At 37.4% G+C, this 27,034-nt stretch overlaps 1 protein-coding gene across 3 annotated transcripts in view; it reads left to right on the plus strand.

The window, feature by feature from the left end:
• The window catches only part of LOC124167053 (protein groucho-like), a 464,536-nt gene that overhangs the window by 301,914 nt on the left and 135,588 nt on the right, over nucleotides 1-27,034 (plus strand). For all 3 annotated transcript variants that reach the window (XM_046544830.1, XM_046544831.1, XM_046544832.1), the window contains exons 2-4: nucleotides 2,054-2,154; nucleotides 18,728-18,791; nucleotides 20,199-20,243. In XM_046544830.1, the coding sequence (XP_046400786.1) occupies nucleotides 2,054-2,154; nucleotides 18,728-18,791; nucleotides 20,199-20,243 (210 nt within the window). The remainder of the gene's footprint in view (nucleotides 1-2,053; nucleotides 2,155-18,727; nucleotides 18,792-20,198; nucleotides 20,244-27,034) is intronic.

A 27,034-nucleotide genomic window follows, 5' to 3' on the forward strand; every position in this document is an offset into this window, starting at 1 on the left:
CAGGGGACTGGAATTCTGTGACTACCGAGATTTGAACCCGGACCCTTGGGTCAGATGGAAACCAACACCCTTGCCACCTGAATACTATAAAGTCATAACATAAAATGCCGAAAAAATTTGTTACATAAATTATATAGTATCTTCATTTATATTTTTGCGATTTCAACTTCAGCTCAACCGCTCAGCGCAGCAGTACTCACATGCACAATGAAATTATTGCTTGTTGAAGCTTACACACTATCCACCAACCATCCAAGGGAATGGTTTTTTTAGTTAGAATGAAAGGGAGTTGGCCTTATGATGAATTGAAGAGGGAAGTCCATGAAGGAAAGGGAGCTTCCCACCTGGTCAGCCTTGGACAGATTCTGGGAAAGGCTGACCAATCACGAGTCACCTGACCTGGAGCCCATACTATATAAGTGGGATCACTCAACGCAAAGACAAGCCCTGATGATGATAGACGACTCGGCCATCGAAACGTCGGCAGAGTTGGAGAACCTTATCCGGTGGCAATCCCGAATAAACTTCAACAACATCATACGCCGGGAAAACCTCAGATCTTTCTTATCCACTGAATTCATTTTCCTCGTGGTTATAATCTCTCTAGCAAGTTATTCATATTTATTAATTTTGGATTAGTGTGCTTTCTTTATCATTATCATCAGTACTAAAGCATTCTACCGATTAAGGTAGGTTTCCATGGAGTACTAAAGAAGTATTCTGGAAGTCTCCACTACCTTTATTTACTTCTCTATTCGATTCTTTATAAGGCCTACTCCGCATATCTACGGTGGGGGTTAAAAATACAGCTTTTCCACCGAATTTGTATTGAAATTCGCTGTTTCTCTTGCTGCCATCGTAGAATAATTTTACGTTTTAAGTGAAGTGTTCAGGAAATTTTTTTGGGTTCCTTGTCCTCGTTCCATTTATTTTCGTCGGCTCCACTATGGATCTTGGTTCGTCCGTTTTGAGTTGGATGAGTCAATGGTGACGTTCATGATTTATGGCTGGTAGCATCTATGGAGAGATCCAAAGGTCAAAGTCCCTGGAAAAGGTGTTTTTTTAACCATTACCATAGCTATGAGGAAAGGGAGTAGGCCTTGTTAAGGTTTTAAGAGAGAAGTATATAAAGGAAGTGGATACCAGCCAGTGGATGCCAGAATACTTCTTGAGTTCTCCATGGAGACCTACCTTTATCGGTAGAATGCTTTAATACTAATAATAATGATACAGATCCTCAGTTCAGTGATATGAGGAAATTTAATGCTATAACTAGTGGGAATAGTTGATGAAAACCTTTGATGGGCGCCATTTTTACTTGGTAAATTTTTAGTGTTTGACGAAAGAAGATATAAGAAATAAGTCCACGTAATAATTGTAATAAAGGACTTTTATTATGGGGAGATTGAGACCATGAAGTCCTTTCTTACATCTAACCTCTCTACATGGAACTAATACTAAATATTTAAAAATATTTGCAAAGTCAGTTAAAATTAATAAATTCGGATTTATTTAAGAATAAAAACGGTTAATTGAATCAAATTACAATTAGTATAGGGAATAGTGGTGGTTGAAAAATTATCAAATTATGGAAATTGTTCAAAATAGTGGCATAACGAGTGCAAGGATATCTACTTTCGTGGAAAAACCTAAGGATTTTATATGATATATCCTTTTTTCTAAAACAATACCTATGCATAAACACACACACACACCAGCGAGAGGTGTGAAATACCTACGGAAACCTATTAAGAAAGCTATGGGAGAAGTGGATAATGGATGTAGAATGATATGAATATATTCCCTGACGTGGATTTAAAAAAAAATATTCCACTTCAGGGAAATCAGAAACTAGTGTTTGGATGATATTCATGGTTTTATTGTATTCCTTTTAGGGGATAAAATCGGTAGTGGAGGATAGATGAGAAGAAATCGTGAATAAATAAATTACCTTAGGCTTTTATTTCCTTTTTACCGCATTACATTTCTCTGTTTACCGCGTTCCGTTGCCATTCTTATCTAATATTGTCTTCTCTTCCATTTCTTATTTCAGGGGCCTCCGCCTCCGCAACCTGGGCAACTCAAGTTCACCGTATCGGAAACATGTGACCGGATAAAAGAAGAGTTTAATTTTTTGCAGGCTCAGTATCATTCGTAAGTATCTTGCATGTTTATATGATTTTTTCAATGCTGTTTCACGAGTTTGTGGGAATAGCTTGCATGGATGGGGTGGCGATTACAATCCGTTTCTGCATATCATATAGTTGTTTGAAGATGTTGTCTATGAAAGAGCTAACGTTCTATGGAGAATAGATTTTATATGTATCTTTAAAAAAAATGAGTCTCGCGTGGTCGGTCGATTATAAGGAGGAAGAGTTGTTGAAATAAGATTTCATGCTCTCCCGGCTAATAATATGGTTACACTTTTCTCGGGATTCCGAACAGGGTTAAATAATATATTGTAGCTTACGTTTCGAGCCCCGACTCTGTGCTCAGCCTCAGGGCTGTTGAATGTCGTTTTGTTTAAACGAAAACCACCAAACCTGTCGTCTATCAAACTAAAACGACAAATTAAAGAACTGGATGCTAAAGCCAAACCATGGTATTTATCATCTGGATCCACGAGTCTCGGTACTATTGCCACGTGATTTAAGGAACCTATATAGCGTAGTCGTCTGCTCTGTGGCCCGAGAAGCCGAAGTCCTTCAAGTCAAGTTCGATTCCTTTTCCTGGGAAATATTTTCTCATGATTTCATGCATACTCATATGCTATAGGTATTCAGCCTTTTGAGTTTGAAATAATATAATGTGGTTTAGGTCTTACGAGTGTTCAGCATTGTAACTTTTGTTCATAATGCGCACAAAAAGTTTTCTTGCTGCTTCTGTTTACAGCTTTCACATTAATCCACCGTTGAATTCGGGCATCGTTGTTTTTCACCCCTAAACAAACCCGTGGCCTCGTATTTTGGGAGCATTTATAAGCACCCCCGAAGGAATCAATTGATGGCATGGAGGCAACAATGCCCCTCAGTTTAATCCTCTTTCTCATTGAAGCTGAACGTTTTCAGCCAACTGCCAATTCATGCGTGTTTTGGCGCCAAATCTCACAGTCCACCAATTTAATACACGGATCTCATCGAATATAATCTCCGGAAAATGTCATCGGATATTATATTTAGCCGTTGTGAATAAGGTTTCTTCATTTTTCAGCGCGGTGTTTGTGAATACCGATGTTTATAGACAATTCTTCAGTGTCAACTGAACGCTGACCTTTCTATAGCTACAAATTATTAATGGCAGCTATTAACTTTATTTATTTTACGTGTGCCTATGCATGCATGGGGTGGCGATTAAACTCCGTTTCTGCATATCATATAGTTGTTTGGAGATGTTGTCTATGAAAGAGCTAACGTTCTATGGAGAATAGATTTTATATGTATATTTAAGTATCTTTTTTTCCTGTGCATTCCTTTAAGAGTATCCATAAAATATGAATATGGAGTATATAACAGTCTGTTGAGCTGGAAATGTGGAATAATTTTAGGAAAAAGTTCTTTGTAAAAAAAACGGCGGACACCATCACGAGTGTGAATGAATCATGATGGTGTCAGGCGATCCCCCTGATCCGCTACGTGTCTTTAATGTAATCAAATGTGTGTATTATGTTAGGGAAGAGGATTTAATGGTAAGCAGGTATATGGTGGATAGGGAAGAAATTGATTGAGAAAATAAGCGTATAAGGCAATAAGGTTAATAATGGTATTCTGGAAATTTTCCGTTTCTTGTGTTTCATATTCCATGATTGATACGAAAGCATTCCCTGTAGTCAAAGTTTTGTTTACTATTGTAGAACACGATTTTAGTATAATTAATGAACACAAATTTAGTTTTTCATTTAATTTGACGAGGAAACTATTTCCACCGACTTAAAGTGCACGTCTGCTGTGTATTTTCTGTTAATTCGGGCATTAATATTAGTTCTGTCCACTTTAAAAAATATTTGGTGGCTGCGTATCCGATATTTTGTATCCGGTAGTTGTGCAACGATTTTTTCGTTCGTTTTTTCTCAACATTTTCCCTTTTATTATATTTTTACCGTCAATATGTGAGCGCACAAAAGGTAGTTTTTTGTCCGGGTTCCAGCGGACTGTGTTTTTTACGCATAAAAATACCACCGTAAATGCTTACCATATGATTACGTGAGCAGAAGTTGCTGTTAAACAGTCCATTGCTGTTGGGTCATAACGGTTAATTCTATCGTTTACATTGGTCTTTTTTTTTGCTTCTTTAGTTTTATTGATTGATAATTCGATTACTCGTAGTCAGCAAAACTTTAGCTTTTAATTAATCAAATTTCTCCCAGTGTCTACCTAGCCGTATTTGTTTTTTTTTAATGCATCTGCAGCAAAGCTGTAGTTTTTGCTAGGTAATTGATTAAATTGCGTTTACACTGTAAATAATGGCTTTAAAAAGTTTTGCTTTGTTTTGGATAATTACCGACGATAACGTAACTGTCGATTGTACTGATGCCAGACATGGAGGAACAAACATTTAGGTTATTTTTGGGCAGATTATGAGGTTTTTCAAGAGGGAAGTCAACTTATTATTTCACCATAAATATTGCGTAAAATTGTGCGAAAAATCCACTGAAAAAATCAGTCGTCTTGACCAGTATTTTCTCCGACTTCACCAGGAATTTCACCGAATGATTTTTTCGCACAATTTGCGTTGCGGGTGACTCCCGTTAAGTTATTTCCATGTCTATTCCATTATACTTACGTAAAATATTAAGGAAACCTCTTCGTACGATACAATATTTTCATATCTAAATTCGGGTCGTGTGCGTTATAACTGCCATTCTGCTCAATGATTTGTTGTTTGTAATTGTGTGAATGAATAAGAATTAAAGTGTCTTGGTTTTACTTCCTAGTTGCAAAATCTCTAAAAAAAATTACTTCGTACGGACGCATATGTGGTTAGAAAAACTTTAATTTTCATGTTATTCATCGTTCACGGTGGCTTGACGTTTGTATCCTGTGGCGTATGTGACCCAATGCACTCGTCATTGTTATTGGTAACTGGATGCATACGCTCAAGGAGACTTTCACCTGCACAGAGCCGTAATCCTAATTATACCTTTTTTGTTTTATTTCTTTTGGAAAAAGGAGGTAACGCCTATTTGTTTTTACGATTAAAGTGTTGCCAATAAAAATAATCTTCAAATTACATTTTAAACTCCATGTAAGTCTGTTCATTTATTTTAGAGATTACATTAATGAAAGGCTCAAAACTATGCCATCTTCAAATAATAATTAATTTTCTCCATAGGTATTGGCAAGAGGTAGGAGATTTCATTGTAAACGAGTTTTATGGACTTTGATCGAAAGTTATAATGAAATTTAACGTAAATTTTATGCCCTCCATTTTTATAACACCGAGGGAAAAAGGTGGAAGTGACCGGCGATCATTAACACGTGGCAGACTGGTTAATGACATTGGGCTAAGATTGATGCGTAGAATTTATTTAAGTTTCTAGAAGATTTACATCTAAGTTTTCTACCTCAGTATTTTTAGACACCAACAGGCCAGCTAACGACATATCTGAACACGGATTTGCTCACTAGTGCACCTAAATGCGCAAGTGTCCCAGATTAAAAATATATATTTTCAACTCTTATTTGTGGGCATTCCATTATACAAATTATGTTGGTTAAAACAACGTTTACTCTAGCTTAATGTAACATAAGAATACTACCAAGGTTTTCTGCTGATTATAGTTTTAAGGCGCTTTTACGGTAGCGCGCTGACAATATAGGGAAGAGAATGCGCTGCCGTTGTAGATGCTAATGGTGACGGTAAAACATGAGTTATGTGTTCAGTGTATTTCTATGTGGCAAATATTATATCTATAAAATGTCTTCAGTCTTTAAATGGACTCAAATGGTAATCTACTAACTTGTGCTGAGTTTATAAGCCTGTGCCATCCATTGAAATGTATAATATTTATTCTGTCGTCTCGATCCGTGTATACAAAGTATACAACCTCTAGTAAACTCGAGAAACAATAATCATTGTCACATGGGAGGATGATAGATCTCGAAAAAAACATATTTACTCGTAACCGGCTGAAACACTCACTAAGTCACTCTTCAAAATAACTGAAGGTGTTGCGGGGATTTAGTCCATGCGGGGATTTAGTCCATGTCAATTCAGGTTATCTTGGTTCAAGTTTTCGTCTCTGTTCGGTTGAATAATTTCTCCTCATAATCCTTGAAACCTAGTCGCAAATCATTATTTAAAGAAAATATGGCCGTATATAACTTTGTGGAATCCATTATATAATCATAAATATTTCAGAACTTTGAAAAAATACAATAAAAATACAATGCTTTTCCTTTCAAACCCTTGTGCTTAGCTTCGAAAATATATTTAATTCAGGAATCACTGTTTTTCTTTTCAGTATTTCCCTTATTCCTAGAGTTCCCACTTTCACCCCAAATCTCTAATTTTTCATGCACGTTTCTTTTCCACTCTCTTAAGTTTTGTATTCATTCGAGAGCTTGTAATTTTTTTTTATTTTAGCGCATATCATTCTATCCTTTACATTTACTTGATTGCAGTGACGGAAAAATTGGTAGATAAGGTCCTTGGATGTTATCGAAAATAGAATTAAATTCATTAAATCGTACCTCGACGCGTTCCTCATTTATATTTTTCTTCTCAAGTATTTTGATTTCTGGTTTGGTCAGATACAAAATTGTATTTAAATCAACAATGTGAGCTGTGATGGAATGCGTGTCTTTCCGCGAACAGTGGTTGAATTCATTTTAATCAAGTGAAAAGGATGCTCGTTCTGAGTTACACAAGTGTAAAACTGGGGCATGATTTCAAAAGTAAAAGAATTGTTTCGAGGGGAAATGGTAAAGCAAAACAGAACAGTCCCCTGGAGGTTTGGTTAGTAGATGTATTGTGTGATTGATTAATTCCCAATAATGGCAATTAATAAATGCCATTGCTCGTGGAATGTTATCAATAGGTTTCTTCTTCACTTCTTCGTATTACAATTCATACCGTTAATTCTTATTTATATGCTTTTGCCTAAGTAATTATAATTTATCATTTGGTGCATTGGAACTCGATTTAGGTGAAAGGGCGGTGTTGATTATTTCGGTTTGTCCATTGCTGTTGTTGTAACTAATGTATAAAATTTGTTGGATCCTTAACTGTAGTTTTAATAATGAATTTTGTGGTTTTAACTATTTTTTTATCCTCCTTATTATAACTTTCTGCTGGTGGCTGATTTTTCTTTTATCCCTATTTTATCCTAGCTTTCCTCATTACATGTTTTTCCTCTTCAAGCACCTCTTTCAGTAAATACATTGGTTCAGGATGCCTGATGGGAGTTTTCTAGAGCTTGGTTTATAATACAACAGCTTAAGACAACTATTTGGAATTCTATATTAGGATAGGGCCCGGGCAAGAAGAATAAGCTGTTTTTCCGTAGATCGCTGATAGATAGCATCACGATTCGCGTAGGCCGGGTAGCTGATGGACCGGGCGACGGCATAACAGTTACAAAACAATACAGGTGCGCGTTTGTCGTTAAAGCGAATAAGAACGATTTTCGCTGTTTTCTTATGTTTTTCGCCAAGGTTTGTGCTTATGTTTTTTGCCCTAATTGTCTACCGATCAATCATACGTTCTGTTTGTGCGATAGTACATTTTTTTAGTTTAATTTGAAACTGAAGTCTTCCACTAACCGCCAAATATATGTGAAAGTTTTATGCACCTTCCTAATGTTGTGGCTTAGGGCAAGACGAATATGGGCAAAACAGTTCGGTATTTGTTTTGTAGGAGAAACACAACTAAATATATAACATGGACGAACGGGTGTGAAGAGCAGCAACTATTCCCACCAAAATTTTTATCTATCAAAAGCAAAAGATAAGTCGGAGTTGTGAGCAGTGCAGAAAGGGTCCACTAGCCACTGTTATTTGTTTGCTGCTGCAATGATTTTCTCAAATCTTCGAAAATAGTTTATTGCGCCAATTGATTAATGAAATGTTCTATATGATGGGGGATATATTTTTACTTTTTTCATATCCCTCCAATTCCATGCCAACTACTAGCCAAAATACTTTATCGAATATGGAGGCGAAAATCAGAAGTATCGACGTCCATTACTGTTACAGCTGTGCAGACTATGAAATATGAAAAATTAAGGAACAAAAACACCCTGCAGACGCAGGAAGATAGAGAAATCAAAAATAAAAAGGCCAAATCAGATTTATTATGCTTGGCGTGTACTTAAAAATACAATGAGTCAATCATGAAAGACTGCATATAGTGCAGCCAGCGCCAATGATCGGTGCATGAGAATTTCACCCCATATGCAGGATCAGGCTGCTACTTTTGACATTATTTTCGAGACTAATTTGTTAATTTTTCAAGTTATCATTCTTGCCCTTTACGCGTAACAGTTTTCCCGGTCACTACGGGCAAAACGGATAATTGGTACGTTTTTATTTAATTGATTTTAGGAGAAGTTACCGTTTAAGTTCTTATTTTTTTAATTGCCGAGTCCAAATATTGTGAAACAAAAAACTGATTAATAATGAAGAAATTTCTGTTAATCATATATTTGTACCTTTTTGTCTACACCTACCCTTAACACATGCGTCCTGCCCGGTCATCCCCTGTATACAAAGTATATACTATCTGATGGATAATCGAGTAGGATATTAAGATCCCTAGAATATCCCAATTCTGATTAATGAAGTGTTATGAGTAACCATTTAATCAAGGTTTTCCTTTAGATTTAATTGAAAGCAATATGATTGATTCCCCCAATGTGTATCTGAGTTATTTATTTTACAAGGAAACGCATATTTCTACGAATCGCAGCATCTTGACCGTAACGATATGATTTTTCCCTCTTTCATGTATAATGATATTCCAATTTCCGTGAAAGTTATGTGGTAAATGAAGAGTTCGTAGAATTTATAAACACCGTACTTTCGTCGGTCCATGCAAGTTTTTTTCGAGGAATATTATCGCGCGAGGCTAGAAATTAGTCGAGGAGCGTTGTTTTCGTGGGGGTACTATTGTGGTTGGGAAGACTATGGAAACGAGTAAACAAGTGCGAGTTGCTGGGATTATTTCCCCATTGCCTGAAGTAGGGTTGAGGAAAAAGGATCGCTGCGAATGACCTAGTAATCGGTCCGGCGTCAAAAATAATTCTTTTTTTTAACGCACGAAGCATAAATACGTTGTTTGAAATTCAGTCAGTTTGCCTCTGGAATCTCATTAATTTTTAATAACTGTTTTAGAATTAATTTCTCTGTGATGATTCAGTTTCTTGGAATATAGGCCTTGAAGAATTTTTAATGCAATTTTTTTGCCAACGCTTCGGTATATTAATACACCTTCATCTATGAATGGATATGAGTACACAATTGTGATACATACAAGGAATAAAAGGTTATAGCAATGTTTTTTTATAATAATGAGATAAAAAAATAATTGATTTATACTTAAAATTGAAAAAAGAGAGACTAGATTATTACTGGCCTGGATATATTTATTGATGGTAACTAAGCTTAGGGAAGTGAAAAAAACATAAAGGTTATACAATTTTAAACATAGAAGTCAAGGGAAAGAAAAGAACACAATTTATTCATTTCTCACTAAAAATTATTCATGATGTTATTAAGGACATGTTTGCCTTTTTAAGAATTAAAATATTAATTTTAGGGTTTTCTCGAATTATTCGGGAGTAATTTCAATCGCCTCTATGCGAACATATTTTAGGTTTCTTGAGGTATATTTTTTCTGAGGGACAAAATTGTTTACGTTAATTGTATTTTGTACCGCGATCATGAGGTCCTTAACATTGTACACTTTTTAGGTTTTAAGTAATTTCATGATTTTATAATTGTGGGTGGAAAATTGATTTATGTTAATCATTAGTTTTTTGGCCCCCAATTTTACTATTTAGTGAATAGTTGTATAGAATAGTGAGTAGTTTCGAATTAGTTACTTGTATTTAGAATTTGTTTTGATCATATTTCTTCGCTATTTTTGAAAACATTAAGTAGCATATGAAGAATATGTTTTACTCTCAGTAGGAAATGTTACGTTTAGTCGGGATAAACCGCGCTAAACTTATGGAGAGACCAAAATAGAAGCAGCTGAGGAAATATTTATTGGAAGTCATTAACAGCGAGCGATGAAGACCGCTATTAATGAGGTCAAAAATCTACGAAACTAATTAATAATATGATGTCTTAGTTTTCCCGCGAAAATATGAATAAGCAGAAGGTTCATTTGCTGGAAATTTCTACTTTTTATAAATAGCTATTCAACCCCGCTTACCCAAATTCCTTTCCCTTAAACACGAGTTTTTGTATTCCCTTCCGTTTAGAACTGGTTCCATGCAAGCTCTATAAAATATTGAAAAGGCTCCTTGAATGTCGCGATCAAAAATGTTCGTGGCTTTATATATTGTCCGACTTTTTATGCGTTTTTGAAAAACATTTGTGGAGTTATTTAAGATTGCTTCCATGATTTTGGATGGTTTTCGGACCTTTCCACCTCGTCCAAAAACTTCAGTCAATCATGAGATCACGAAAATTTGCATCCACAAAAGTCAAGGAACACTCGAGGTAGTATATTCGTTAACTATCCTCCGATTTCCATTTTGTTTTGAACGTAACGGCCAGAATGCGGACATCACCAAGCTTCGAACTTATTTCCCGACGTCCCAATGAGAGTTGCGTTATTGTCCGGGATCCTACTTACCGTAGCAAGTACGCATTATTCCTTATCATACTTACTCATTCAGTTATTCAACCCAAAAGGTTGTATTTGATAGGTTAGAGTGGAGCTCTCGGGCGAGTGAATTTCGCACATTCAGGGCAGGTTTGGCAGTTTCTTTCCCTAACCCTCCTCGCAGTTTGAGGATTTTTGTTTTGGGTTTCCGACGGCTTCAGCTTGGACACGTATCCGATAACCTTCGGTCTGTAGCCAAGTGCTCTCTCCTGTAATTCTTTAAAGTTGTGTCTCCTCGACCATTTCATTTCGCGCCCGGTCCCCTCCTCTCAGTTTGTGTACCCTTCTTAATCCTCCATCGACTCAATATGTACACTCGAATATGAATACACTACTATACATTTTTCGTTTCTAATTACAAAGTAATAAAAAGGAAAAGAATGCAAAAAAATTAGAAAAAATCACAAAAATCGTAGCACCGAATTTATTCTTTTAAAAAAATGAAAAAAATAATGAATAGATAAAATCAAAAAAAATTACTAGTTTGCTTGTATAGAAAATAACTATGTAAAATCCAAAATCAAATAAATAATCATCGTTGATTATGTTTGCATTATTGTGTATTCAATTGCTTTTGTGATAATGTCAAATATATAGTTTAAGCTCGATAACAAGTATTAAAGACAACAAGGATTCATATGCGCCTTTAAACCTTTTTTATTGTATACTTTCCGTTCGCTCGTAGCAGTCTTCAGTGCATATGGCTTAATCTCGGTGGTCGTGATTTAATCACCGTATCTCGGCTAGTACAATTGGACTTATTTAACTCATGTTTTTGTTTAGAACTTCGAAGTCGAAGTTAAAGGCATGCTCGTTGAGGGAACTGCAATAGCTGATGAGAATCTGAGGGTAAGGATGGAGCGAATGCAATAGTTTCAGTGAAGAGATGAGAAAATCAGGGTACACGTGGAGGAAGAGTGGAAAAGAGAGAGGGTGGAATGGAATGAGACGGTGGAATGGAATGAGACGGTGAAGAGAGAAACAAAGGTGTCGAAAAAAGAAAATAATCGACTCCACAAACCCCACCTCTCCTCGTCCCAGACGATTGTCATCGATTTTTGAGATCGCTTACCGTTCAAACAGCGTTGGAGAAAAACCGTGGGAGGGAACACCTCTGGCGAGGAGGTGGCGGAGGGCGTTTGAGTAGTTGGAGGTGGCGGAGGATGGCTTGAGGAGGAGGAGGGGGCGGTGGATGAGGGATGACTGAGTGCCGTCAGGGCGGGAGGGGAAGGGAATCGTGTGCAGAGGCTCTGGAGGGGAGGGGCAGAGCAGTGTTGCCGTTTTGGCTCATTTTTTTCCCGCGCAACACTTTAGTTCGCTATTGTTTTGTTTCTCGAGGCGCACTCTCTCTCTCTCTCTCTCGCATTGTCTCAAGTTGGTTGACGCGACTTTTTAAAAACTGTGTGCTGAACTCGCAGACATTTTCGTGGGCCTTAAAAGAAACCATTGATGATTGCTATCGCTCCGAAGATTTTTTTGGAGCTGTAAGCGGTGGTAAATCTGAAAATATTTTATATGCTTATACATTAGGGCGAATGCTTCATTGTTTCTTGGCTGCGCAGTTATTTTTAACTGATCCCTGATGCTTACGTAGCTTTTAGTCTACTACATAATATAAATATCTCATAAATCGAGTTTATCTTTACTATGATTTCATTTAGACATTGGGTGATTCATTGAAAATTATCTCTGGAGATCAAGCGAAAGACTTAGAAATTCCTGCTTCCACAATTATAAGCATTTTCTATAATTTGCATTTTACCCTTTTTTAGGTTAATGCTAATAGTGGAATAGTTATACACCTAGAATAGGAGACTTGCAGCGTTACAGTATGAATAATTTTTTCCTCGCGCAGCTCAAAAGCAAATCGTTTAGAAACTGGAAAATATGGGCACTTAATCAGATCCGTTGAACATGTGCCGCTCAAAACAAAACAAAAATGGGCCGCTCTGTGTAAGAGAATTTATCTTTTCTTATTTAGAGTAGTGGTGCATCATTTTATAGAAATCGCTATTAATTTCATTTTTGGAACGCTCTCTCATTTTTTCAAGTTGGTCGATACGACTTCATAACTGTGTGCTAATCTCATGTGCATTTTCGTACGCCAAAGAAGACGTACTCAGTCTCTCTTAAGATTTTATTTAACTGTATGTGCTCTGTATTTTTGGAAATTAAAGAAATAATTTCTTAAATACATTCTTCGTAGATATTTTAAATCGATGCTCTAAATTTTTGTGACGTTTGGCGAACTAACAGTTGTTGATATCATGGACCTATTATGTATATCTCTTTGCATAAATCTTTAAATGTAATGGATTTATTTCTTGAAAATTATCTTTCGAGATTTGTAGAAATGATGCAATATGCTTAAGAGCACCGAAATACTCCTCTTCCTTGTGCATGGGGATTCGCGTTGTTCAATATTGTTCACCTTCCTGTGAGCGATTGCTTCACTCAGTGAAAGTTTCTTCCTGATCGCGAGAATAAGCCAAAGCTCCAATGACGTCAACAACTCATGATAAGTGGGTGGCAACTATCTTGTCATCTGACTTAAAACTTACCAAAGAATGGCTGAATGGGTAAGTAATCTTTTTCACCATAAATTTTCTTTTCCTCCAATGCATCGAATTCTTTAAATTCTTTGCGATTTCGGGTTTGTATGAACTACCCCTTTCTCTTCTACTCCTCCCCCAATCAGTCGTTTTCTGGCTACACCAGTGGATTGATTTGTACACACTGAAGAGAGAGGAAACTTAATATGACACGTGAACTTGAGTTACACGGCGTGTAATTCCTTTTAATGCCCAGTGGAAACAAAGTCTAGATTCATGCGAGTGTTAAGTGTTTGCGCCGCATGATGACCTTTAGGATGGATGAGCATGTGCCCCTTTGCTTTTGGGATCGATAGAAATTTCATGTCGGGAAAACACTTCTGATTTATTCAAGAGCTCCGCGATGAAAATCGTTTTTAATTTGGGTACTTGATCAGATTCGGCTACATCGCGTTGAACGAATGACCAAAAAAAAATGTGCCGCTCTGTTTAATAACATTTAGCTTTTCTTGATGAGAAGAGTGGCACCTCATTTTATATAAATTAACTGATTCGCTTGGAAATTCAATTTCCAACCCTTCCATTATTTTTTTGTTTTTTTTACCATTTGTTTTCTTGTTTGGATCGAGATAAGCATATCATTAATGGGATTTTTTTCTCGGTACTTTCGATTCGTTTAATTGAAACCGACGTTGAGAAACTGAGTTAACGTTTTCTGTCACGATCGGCTCCTATTAATTTTAAATAACGAAGTATTTGCTTTAATTTAAAAAAATTAAAAGTCCAACAGCACTACAATTAATTTGTAGCCTGAGTGGGTTTCATTTCCCCTCCTTGAAAACGCGAGCGCTTTACAGATGATAATTAGTCAATATTTAATTGTTCTCTTTCGCTATTTTGGTTCAATTAAAATCGGATAATAGTTTCAATACCCTACGCATCTGAAGAGAGTACTTCAGTAAACATCCTTGTACGTTTTTTCATTGGTTTACATTATTGTGAATGTATAATTTTAATACAAATTGCGTTTAATGGTGCTAAATGAAAGTGCCAATTCAACTCTTTAGGCTTAAAGAGTAATGTCTCATGTACTTTTTAGTAACATAAGTCCCTTTCCTTTTTTCCGAAGCAAATCTTTCAGGCCCCGAAATTCAACGGATATTCGTTCGCTTACTTTGAGAGGTAGAACTTAGTAATGTGTTTTATCTCTAACGATTTATTTAGCTAAACCAATATGCAGTGGCGCCGACTCCATGGGGCCTCAGGGGGCCCAAGCCCCCCCCAACAATTCGATACAGATGTGAGGAAAAAATGTGTTAGGCTAGTCAATTTTCCGCGGAGTGTCCAGATATCGAGATTCGAGTGATCAGGGTTCTAATGTTGATCATAGGACTCTTCTAAAAAGCTTAAAAAACTTAAAATTCACTACTTATAAAATTTACCGGGGCAAGGTCCTCGGTTTGGGCCCCCCAATATTTTTTGTATGTCGGAACCCCTGCCAATATGTAATATAGTGTGTCAGTCCTTTTTTCTTTGTTATTGGCGACGAGTAAAGGTAGTTTGCCAAGTGTCACTGAACCCGTAGCTGGTGTTTTACCATCCATATCGACCATCGCAGTCCACTGAGGATAATCATCTCTTCAATACTGTGTTGCTTGTCGGAATTTGTTATCAAAAATTGCATCAGCTATCATCGGGAATAACTTTAAAATTATCTATTTCGTCTCTCCCTACAATTTTCTCCAGAAAAGTTGTTTTTAATTTTTTCCGTGCTCGTTGAATTAACACTATAAATATTTCGCTATTATCAATACAGATGTTCATTTTTATTGTGCTGGATCAGTTGCCTTGGGTTTACTGCGGAGTGAGAGAACCCATCTTATCTACTCAATTCCCAAACGAGGAACGTGAAGGATATCTAAACATCAAATACGATGTATTCCCTCATCCGACTGAAAACCTGAGAGAACTTATTCGCTGGAAAAGCATCTGATCTTTCTTGAAATATGTTCGTATATCAGATAATCGGCTGGTGTCCTAACATCCCCCGCCACACGCTTAATTATGAGGGTTGCCCAGAAATGTATAGATATATGGTTCTGATATCCTACCAGGGCTCGAAAGAATTGATCACCGCCCTGCTGCAGGCGGAAACCGCACTGGCGAGTGTATTTGCATCGCGAGCAAATAATTAATTCATCATCGCTTCCGCCAGGAATAACTACCGAAAATAATCGTGCGCAAGTCTTTCCGTCCACACGCCTTTCCACCACCTCCATATACCCTCCGCTCTTACGGTAACCCATACCTTTTACGGACGCTCCAATGTAATTGAAGATTAAATTTTCAAGCGTGATAAATGACAAATGATGGACGATGCAATGCGCTGGCTGGCTTACGCCTACGGGCTTCGGACTGACGGCTAGCTGCTGGCCTCGTTGAGGAAGTGTTTATTGGAAGTGAGGAAGAGGTGAGGCTGGGTAATATGGATGGATCCATCTCGGTTGAGGGGTGTTTGACGTGAGCAATAAATGTGCAATATGCGTGCAATGCCTTTTAAAACGTTTTACCTGCTATCACGCACGTATTTGCATGTTCAGCGTATATTGCATTGGAAGAAAGTGCTACGGAGGATACTAAATAGATGAACGGAGGCGAGGGCAAACGAGTACTTGGTTTACGATCAGTTTGGTTTCAGAAAACGAAATTTAATTCGAAATTTAATGATGGACCCTTGTGGAGAGGAACTTCGAATGTAGCTAGAATGTGTGTGCCTGCTTCGTTGAGTTTGAAAAAGTATTGATTGAACTGGTTTATTCGTAATCTGAATATGGCAACTGTGCAAGTCATGGTGGTAGACAAAGGATCGGGGTTGGCAGGCATTGTCCTTAGAGTAAGACATTGCTGTCCACTATCGCCATTGCTTTTGTAACGTGCCCGTTAGTTAGTTGGTAAGATAATCGTGGGATGAGTTTGAAGTAGGATTAAAAGTGGGGAGAATGATTTGTAACGGTTATTTTGACTATAACTAACTCCATATTAAGCCACAGATATTTATTTTCGCACATTCAGTTTCTTTCCCTGTCACAATTTCGTCTTCGTAGATTCTTCCTTGCGGTATATAAAGGCTTCACCCAAGATTTGAACTTGGATCCCTTTCACCGGTAGCCCAACGATCTTCCCATTGGGCCGCCATCCTCTTCCATCTATGTCGTATAACGTCATAAAGTTATTTTAAAAGCTTTCGCGCATGACCTTTTATTCTTACTGTGATTAGCATTTGTAGACGGTCGACCACCAGTGCTTACTCGGATGCAGTACCAATGATAATAGATATTTTCTCGATTTTTGTACCCATATCCAAATTATGTAAATGTTTGCTATTCCGTTCACCGGAGACTTTTTCCTCTAAATATACATCGGAACCATTGTGTTGTCATGGAAATCACAGTGATTACACTCGCCTTCCACCTCTCCCTGAATTTTGTTTACGTGCACGTTGGGTACATATTTTCCACGCAATTCTTCATAATGACCCGGATGGGAAAAATGAACGTATCTGCTCTCCAACCGGCAGCGAATAAATTGTTTCGCTCGGAAATTACCAATCGAATTTCCATTTTGACTTCCCTTTTGAACCGCAGACTGACCGCCGTCGCTTTATTTTCGTTCCCGTTGGCGTTTATAAAGGGAACACTGTGGCTTCCACTCTGTACGTATGTGTGTTTTTGTCCGCGAGCGAGTTTATTAATAAAATTTTAGAGCATTTTAAACGGCTAGAGGAAGAGGGAGAGAGCGAATCGGAATTCACCACCGGTGTTGAGGTGAGGACACAGGTTTTTTTTATACGTGTGTGTTTGGAAACTGGAATGTTTGCCGGAACGTTTCCGCTGGTGAGTCGGTCACGTGAATCTAATACCCTGCTGATGGAAGTTTTCCGATTATGAATCATGCGCTTGGCGGTGAAAACCTCGATGCCCGTTCGTCGTTTGTTCGTCGTTTGGGCTCTTATTATTGAAATGTAGACCCAAAATGGCTTCGCACAAGTTAGTGGCTGCAAAACGTTTGTTGCTATGGGGACGCGCGTTTATGCGTTTTTGGCTTCCCTGCATTCCCTTCGCTCTTCTCCGTGGTGACATCTAATGGTAAACATTTACGATAGTGATTTTCTGCTTCTGCGAATGAGACTAATAACTGTAAGATTTAAATCGCGAATTTCGAGATCATGTAGTGTCTGAAGGGATGCACGTTGTTTCTAGTTGTTTATTTCCATTATAAATTTTATTTTCATTGAACGTATGCTAAAAAGGGGGAGTTGCAATGAATTTAGTAAAAATCTAGTGGTAGATATTTCATTTAATTTACTACGTTTTTCTATTTCCCGTGATAACGCTGAGGTTGGGCTTCACTGTTGGTCTCATATTTTTTAATTTTTGCGCTTTTCGCAGCCACCTTGAGATCTCATGTTTATTCGTACTCCAAATGTTATACTTGATGCAATTTAAGTCAAAATCCGATACGGGTAAGGTGAGGATAGGATGAGCGAGGAGGGGTAACGAAGAATAAATAGAAGAAGGGAGCATGGGAACTACGAGGCTATATATGCCAGGATAAGAAATAGTGATAGGGAACCAATTAGGTCATATCGTAAGACTCGGCAATTGCGTGAGCAATATTTATTTTATTGAAGTATTCTACCGATTGAGGTAGGCTTCCATGAAGTATTTAAGAAGTATTCTGGCAGTCTCCTTTCCAGTCATGGACTTCCATCTTCAATTCAGAATAAGGCTTACTCACTTTCATATTATCTAAAATCTTATTCTCTCCCTTCCTCTCCCTCGTTTACCAAAAATTCTACCCTGTAGTACTGTTTTCAGTATCCCCTCCCCGCAAAGTATCCTCCGTATCTCATCTAAAAAATGCCTCTCCTCACCCACCATTTCCAGTACTTCGTCGTTTCTTCTCCTATCTGGCCAATACCCTGACTTCATTCTTTTCCACACCCATATCTCGTCTTTTAGCAATCCACAGATGTCCACTTATTTCTGTTTCCATTTAATCTTCTTCGATGACATAGTCCTTTTCTTCCGATTCCATGATCATTTATTTCATATGTATCATTTCAGGTTTTTTTTAACTTTTTTGTTAACCTTTCTTCCATCGCTTCTCAGTTTCTTGTGCATATGTAATTATAGCTTTTCGTCAAGTGATACGAAGTTTTTACTGCATATAGTTATCATACTGTGGATAAATTTTTCCATGAAGGGACTATTTATAAATTTATTTGTATTAATATATTAATTCCATTTCTAAATCAGGTACTGATTTTTTTATTGTTCTTGCAGGTTGAAAATGGAGTGCGAGAAACTTGCTAGTGAAAAGACTGAAATGCAGCGCCATTATGTTATGGTGAGTAAAAGTTATCCAAATACTTTAACAAGCAATTTATAATAATATTATGATGTGCCTTCCACAATTGCTAATTGCTATGTAGAGAATTAAAAAAAAATATGTATTACTTTTCATAATCTATTCTGCTCGCAAGTTTTTGCACAGCGACAAAGGTGAGGTCATTAACCAACGAAGCAGGCTTGTCACTCTTTGCTTTAGTCAAAGAACACTAAAATAGGCGCAAAAAAACAAGAAAGAGGAAAAGATATGGATAATAACTATAATAATAATAATCCCAGAATAATGTAAAAAGTAGTATCATCAGAACTCAACCTGAATAAAAGTTATTTAGTGGACAAACATACAGACCTGGATTACCCAAACATACGTAGGACCCAAGAGATTTAACTTAAGTGGAAACAGCCAGTTACTGTGGTCCCAAAAGTTTTGTCATTGACAGGGATTATTCATTAATCATAAAAATTTGGGATAGAACAATTAATAATCAATCACAATGCAATTCACTAAATATAAAAGAACGTCATCCTGGATATTTTCATCGGTTAGCCTCTCTTTCAATGAAATGTGAACTGAGCAAATATCTTGGTGATCCCCAATATTGACATTATTCGAAGATGCCTTGTCATACAAGTGGAATCTAGTAGTGGTAATTGTTAATTTAGGAAATAATATTATATTTCACATTTTATTCCGTAGATGACTAATTTTTTTACATAGTTACTCTATGTTATTCTTGGCTTCTTAACTGTTTGGTATCCCTTAAATTAACCCACATTGCATATATCTTATCTTGAAAATTATCTTGAAGTAAGTATATCAAATCAAAAACGAAAGTTTTCCAAGAAACGGTCTTCGTCTCCAAATTGGACTTCGAGAATATGATTTTTGTAATTATTTGTGAAAGGTGACGGTTTTATAACCCTATCCGATTCATATTTTGTCCAGCATATGAGGAATAATTTCAATAAATTGCGTTCTTTACTATAAGGGGTCTGCGATGGATCAACATATGCCGCATTTGGTTATCATTTATATTTCAGAATGGGGTAAATATTCAATACTACATAAATGTTACTAATTAACTTTTTAATTTTTATGTTGATGTTGCTATTTACCTTTTTTCTACTAAACCCCATAAGTAAGACTTTTTGGAATACCATTGTTTTCACAGATTATCACCAAAGTTTATGTACGCAAGGTGTTAGCAGTCTCTTCAAAATCGATATCTACCTAATCATGTACTTCCAAATATTGTGGCATCGGCCTATCCCTTTCGTAGATATCTAATAGCCTCCAAATCGGTTTTTTAATTTCGGAAATTTCATAGGCCAAAATTTGTATGCATTCCATAAAAATATTAAGTATTCTTGCGGTAACCAGTATTTCTATTTTTTTCCTTCACAGTATTACGAGATGTCATATGGCCTCAACGTAGAAATGCACAAGCAGGTGAGTACCTGAATAAATTTCTCTTCTGTAATTTATGAGTTGTTGTTGTACGTATTTAAATAAATAAAAGATCGTAGTAATTTTCCACAAAATGTTTTACTGAGTAAAACGCGTTGTAAGTTGAGTAAATTTCTGGAAAAGTGCTACGATCTTTTATTTATTTAAATAAGTCTAACTTCTACCAATTGAAGCCTAAATCTGTTGAACTTGTTACTGTAAATTGATGAAAATTGGAGCTTGAAACATTAGTAGAGTGAAGAATGACTAATGATGGGCGACTACGAACCTCATTTATGCGTTGTACTTCTCACTATTTCTATGAACGTACATCTTAGAATGCAGCATCGGGACGTGAAAATGTCTTAAAATTTAGTTTTAATCTGTTGTATCTATCGTAAACTTCTCGTTTGAATTGTATTTCTCGGAGAAAAATCGATCTTATTCTTTAGTGCTGGGAAAGGATGGTGCTACCTTCTTTTTTTGGGAGGAAGAGCGCGTACTTTTGCGGTAGTGGAAGTCCTAACATCGCCCTTTATACAGACGTCGGCCAGGAGTTCGTTGAGTGCTCGGCGCAATCACACTTTCGTCTGTTTTTGCCCTCCCCTCCGAGCGAGCGGGGTGGCATCCTTAATTAGTCACGCAGTTTCCCTTCCCTGCTAACGTGCGATGCCATCCACAGAGATGATGGCATGGGCTGGCTCGTATTGTATGTACGATGGTATGCATTCTTCCTTTACTACTTTTATCCCATTGACTGAAAATGGTTTCGAGCTAGTATGGTGGCTAGAGGATTGGCTCCCCAGCCAGTGGGCCTGGAATCTAGCCCCGGCGATGGTGTTGAATTTTAGGGAATGCCTTATCCCTATTTGAGTGATTTTTGGAGGGCAGCGGATGATGACCCAGGATGGACCCTTAGAAGGATAAAACGCACGAGGACCAAGAACCAAGTACATGCCTAAACTTATATTCCTAGTCATCCTGGGAAGGGTAATGGAGATGAAGGAACAAAGGGAAAGAAGCGTCCCCGCGATAGGAATCCCGCCGACGCCTTCGGGGTGAGGATAGGGTTGTAAGGGAGGGGACAGGGAAATCCCACGCCGTCATTAGGGCGACGTGGATCACTTCTTGCAAAACCATAATTTGATGTAGGTATCTACGAAAGGAGTAAGGACATTAGGATGCGATCATGAACAGGAAGGAGCCTCTGAGAGGTTCGATATGCAAGAATTAAAAAAAAAAAACAAGTGAAAAGTCTGATCAGGAGTGTAGCGCTTTACGGTGCATAAACGTGGACACTTAGGTAGGAGGACGAGAGATGACTAGAAGCATTCGAGATGTGGGTGTGGCGAAGAATGAGGAAGGTGAAGTGAACGGAGAGGAGGAGGAACGATGAGGTGCTGGGCATGGTGGGTAAGGAGAGGCAGCTTTTAGATGAGATACGGAGGAGACAGAAGGTACGGATGGAGCGAATACTTAGCGGGGAGGGGATGTTGAAAACAGTGTTTGAGGGTAGAACGTTAGGTAAACGAGGGAGAGGAAGGGAAAGAACAGGATTTTTAGATGGAATGAAAAGGAGTAAGCCTTATTGTGAATTGAAGAGGGAAGTGGTTGATGGGGAGGGAGGATCTCAGAATTCTTCTAAAGTGCTCCATGGAAATCTACTGTAATTGGTAGAATACTTTAATAATAATCTACGGAAGGGACAAATTTTTCTATGAAGAAGAAAAATATGTCATTTCTTTGTGGAGGGCTTTTCAAGCACAGCATTTTATCCGTCGGATGGGACCTCAAGCAGTGGTCCCCTTGACGCCTTTCGTTAGTCCCGACGCAGGGTTTCTCTCCATCATTCCTTCTCTACCCTTCCTTATGCTTCAAGTGACCTTAGCCCTCGGTCGCCTCCTCCGAATACCGTACCTTTGGTGAAAATTTTTTCAAAGCTTTCAAAATTAAGATGCTGAATATGTAACGCTTACCACCAAAGGTTTGTCTTTCCTGATGATTCCGTCTTCAAATACGGATAAATAAGAGAGTAGCCACTGTTTAGTAGGCAAAAAATCTATAATATACATCCCAAATGCGTAAAACTTAAGACATCACTTTTTGCAATTCACTTGTGACGCAAATGAAAGTTGATCTTTGCAAAGTTTCACTTGATTATTACCAGTTTGTCCTAACAAGTTTTCAACTGTTGAAAATACCATAACAACTAATGACTATTAATTTTCAGTCGGTCAATCAAAACCATGGTCAATTAGTCAATAAATACTCAAGTGGAATTTGACCAAGTTTAAATTTCACTAAGTTTGCCCAACTTACCACCTTGAAAGTATTAATTGGCTTGGTCATATATTGTTGCAAAATACTTCATGTATACATCTTATTAACCTGTGGAATAATTTAACAGACAATAATCACAAGCGGCTATTTAAGAAATATTTGAGTGAGTTAAATCTTCAAGTATCCCCACTGTTACGTCATCGCTACTTCGCGAGCAAACTTTCCGTATCTTAATTCTTATTCTATAACATACGCGGCTTAAGTCTACTGCAGGAGAGGATGCCCATTACAGCGTTATGTTGGAGGCGACCTGAAGGATGTAGTCTGGCGTCCTTTTGGCTATTTCATGGAGGCCAGGGGACGCTTGATGAAAGACAGTAGGTCGCCATGGATCGGGGAATGAATAAGGAGTCCCATTAGCTCGCCGGGCCGAGAATTCTTTATTTTGTTTTCGATTTTTTTATACGAGGGTCCGCGTCGGCCAAATTCGGCGCGAATGGTGGGGGCACTCCCTTTTGATGTCCTCGCTCGAAAACAAAGTTAACCTCGTAATTAGCCCTAAGGCAGGGATTGCATTAGGACAGTCGGATGATAGGGCAGAGGCGGGGAAGGTGGGAAGAGAGGGGGCGTGTAGCAGAAGCTTTTCATTCCGCCCCGACTAATCCCATGCTTCAGTTTTTCCGCCTCTTTTTCTCGCTACGCCTTTCCTTGACATGTTTCTTGCGCTCTTACGATTCCTACGCTAGTGCGTGGTTTCTCTTTTTGAACTTTTATCGCCATATATTCTTTTCTCGGCTATTTTTATTAAGTGTTTTAACTCTTATACTTACGGAAGGTATATAGATAGATAGAAAAATATTTATTGTTCTGGAAAAAATCCATAAGAACAAAAATAATATACTTCAGTTTACAGGCACATTAATTACAAAATAGATCATTACTATAATGATAAACTTTAAATGTTTTGAAATTTCTTTGTATATTTTTTCCATTTCATAACATAACTAAACATAACAAATGCATGATATCTAAGTTTAAAAAAGCGGCAAACGGAGCTATGTACCAAGCCGGATTTCATACAAACACTAAAAAACTCATATTCTATAAATATGCTATTGTATTCTTCACTTATTATTATTATTATAATATTTTACCGATCAATGTATGTTTCCTCGGAGTACTTAAGAAGAATTCTGCGAACCTCTCTTTCCATAAAGCGCTTACCTCTTCAATTCACAGTAAGGCCAACTCCGTTTCAATCTATGTAAAAATCCTATTCTTTTCCTTTCTCTCCCTCGTATGCCTAGCATTCTACCACCTAACGCTGTTTTCAATATCCCTCCCTTATAATTTATAACTTAACAAGTAAAAATAGATTGTAATGTTTAAATAAAATTTTATGAGTTGGTAGACTAAGAGAGTTGTTTCAGGCTTAAACTGGTATATAATTCTAACATTTGAGTTAATGCTCGCATCCTCAACGTCCCTTGTCCTTAACATGTTTCATGCACCCGTATGATTCCTACGTCAGTGCTTGGTTTCTCTTTCTTAACTTTTCCCGTTATATCTTCTTTTCTCGTACTTTGACCGTATGTTAACTCTTACCTGTATGCTTAAGAAAATCCAGCACATTTTAATCAAATTTTATCGTATGGTTTTATTGACTTGGAGAATATTATGGAGAATTATTTTAGGCTTAAACTGTTATAATCCTGAAGTATTAGTAAATTAATAATCGCATCCTCGAATTGCGAGGTGTCCCAGGTTAAGGAACTGGTCCCTTTACCCTGTATGTGTAGAATTCGTACGGGTGTGGCTTTGTTCGAGGTGAGCTCTATCCTCATGCGTTCAAACCAACCTTCTAGTAGAATCAATGAGTGAGTGAGTAAATTAAATGTTACCCAGAATTTTCCATAAATATTTTAATGTTACTTCATGACCGGTTTCAATACATTTTGTATCATCTTCTGAAGTTCTAACACCTGAAGATAATACAATATGAATTGAAGCTAGTCGTGAAGTAAGATTAAGTATTTGTGAAAAATTACCTATAGCTTTAATTTTACTAACGGCTGCCTAGACGTTTTGGCTAATTTATTTATCGTTTCGGTGATCTTCCAATCATAATGAATAACGAATTCAGAAGAAAGACTTTGAAGATGAATTGGCCTTTCGTGAACAAAACTCGTGTAGATGGATCTGTTAAATTTCCGGCATATGACCCTGATGAAGTCTTCCCGGGTACCTCACCGGGTAAGACGGCTGCAGATGTTTCAGCGCCTGCTAAAAAAATCGGGTATCGTCTTAAGGGCCTTAAGTGTTGGGACAAAGTTGCTGAGATTATATACCTTCCGTTATAGGGTATGATATTTCTGTAATTGTATGTACCCCCATCCTCCTTTATGTTGGATAGTTATGCTTGAGTTCGCGGAAATAAGTGGTGATTCTAACTGATCGATGGACATTGGCATACAACATAGAACCAAGCGTGGGGAGAAGTTAGTGTAGGGTTTGCATGGATGCGTCATGAAGGAATTTGAATTGGTTTTTCCAGCGTCTCAATGGGGTCCGGAGGAATTTTTTAAGCACCATTCACAGGCGCAGTGCTTCTATTCAAGTGCTCTCTACATACTGCTAGCATTAAGTAGAGTGTACCTAACAATTATCCGGTTGAGAATTCCAAACCTCGGCTCCAGGCATGGAAAATCAAGACACCGTGAAATGCTCAGTCATCCTCATGCCACTTTGGGTCCCCATGACATGTAATAATTTTGATTGCGAGCCGGGTGATGCTTTATAGGGGCCCTGTTTATTGACGGCTGTATGTTGTGATGGTAGTGATGTTATAGATTACTGATAATTTGGGTAAAACGCCTTGGTTCTCAGGGTTTCCCTTGATTCCACTTTTGGGATTCTTTCAATTTTTAACGCGGAATATATTTGTGGTTGATATCGCTACCCAAGATTTTTTAATTTATTTATTTGAGTAATTTTTCACATACAGCCGTGACGCCAATTTACAGTGAAATTTCAAACAATAAATGAATTAGGCACAATGCAATAACAATATAAAAACTAACAAAGAATTAACCTGTAGAAAAAGTAAAGCATTCAATTGGCAGGCAGATGGGACAGAGCTTGTGCGGTGAATTTCTTGCGTGACATGTTAAAAGGGTCGATGGAAGGAGGGAGCGAATTTAGAAGGGAGGAGAGGCGATATAAAGGTGAACGCTTGGTCAGGAAGATTTTGGGAATAGACAAATGGAGTAGGGAGAGCGAGCGGGTGGAACGAGTCGGTATTCTAAAATTCAACAGAGAGAGGAGTCCAGGGCAGTCAGAAGTCGAGTTTAAGATAGTGTAGAAAGATGAAGTTCGTTGAATAGTCTGTTTAAGGTTGAAAAATAATCCTTGCTGGTTGATATTAATTTTTTTGTGTCCACTTTTGTCAAATCATCTAACGGGGATTTCTTCTTCAGTATAAATTGGCATGCTTCTAATGCGTGGTATTATTCTATGGCGTATTTAAGTAGTGTTTTGAGCGTTAACTTGTGCCTCGTTGGGTTTGAATTTCGAAAAATCTAAGAGTTGTATTTTTTTTAATAAATATTTTCTACAAAATCAACCCCAGTTATTTCATTTATTCTGATAACCATGAAAAAGAAATTTAATAGTCCTGATTTTTTGACGCTTCTCTAGTAGTTCTCCTATCAATAAAATTCAGAAATTTTGAGATTTTTTAACGTTTTTCTTGCCAAATTTCGGTCTACGTAATTGAAAATACTGTTTTTGTGCAGTTACTAACGAAATAATGTGTGCAATCATCTTTTTTAGCCTGCATTTACCTATTTTAAATTTTATTGAAAGGTGATGTTTTTTTATTATTTATGATTCAAACTTTCTTACAGCCTTATTGATGTTTCAAACTACAAATATTATTGTAAATAATATTTCAGCTAGGTAACCCATGCGAAAATTTCGCACGTTCACGCTATCAGGGAATAAGTATGTCAAGGAGACGGTGCGATTGGAATTAAAATGAAGAGGAAGGTTTGTCATTTAAGTACTTTCTTTATACTTGCTGTCTTGCAAAAATATACAAAACAAATGAATTCAATACAGGCAATAAAGTTTGGTGACAGTAGGAACAATCATGACATCTGTTACTGAATAATGGCACGCAATGTACAAAACTTCTTTAAAGACAGCATCAAGAGTAACAATTTTGTCGTCTCTAGCTTTTTGGTTATCAGTTTCTTTAACATAAACATAGATATCATGGAAAGCACGAACTCTAGAAAATGCTACGTGCAATAGTCGATGCGAAAAAACGGGTCTCTCACTTTTATGCATAACAATTTTATAGCATTCACTCGTATGCAATCACCATGCGCATTTCCTCCTATTTTCATATTTTGTTGTCAATCCCCGTTGATAATAATTCATGAATACCAACACGATATTTTCATTTATTCGTGATACACGTCATCTTTTAAGTTCCTTACACACGATGGTCT

Source organism: Ischnura elegans, chromosome 10, assembly GCF_921293095.1.
Source record: "Ischnura elegans chromosome 10, ioIscEleg1.1, whole genome shotgun sequence".
NCBI lineage: Eukaryota > Metazoa > Arthropoda > Insecta > Odonata > Coenagrionidae > Ischnura > Ischnura elegans.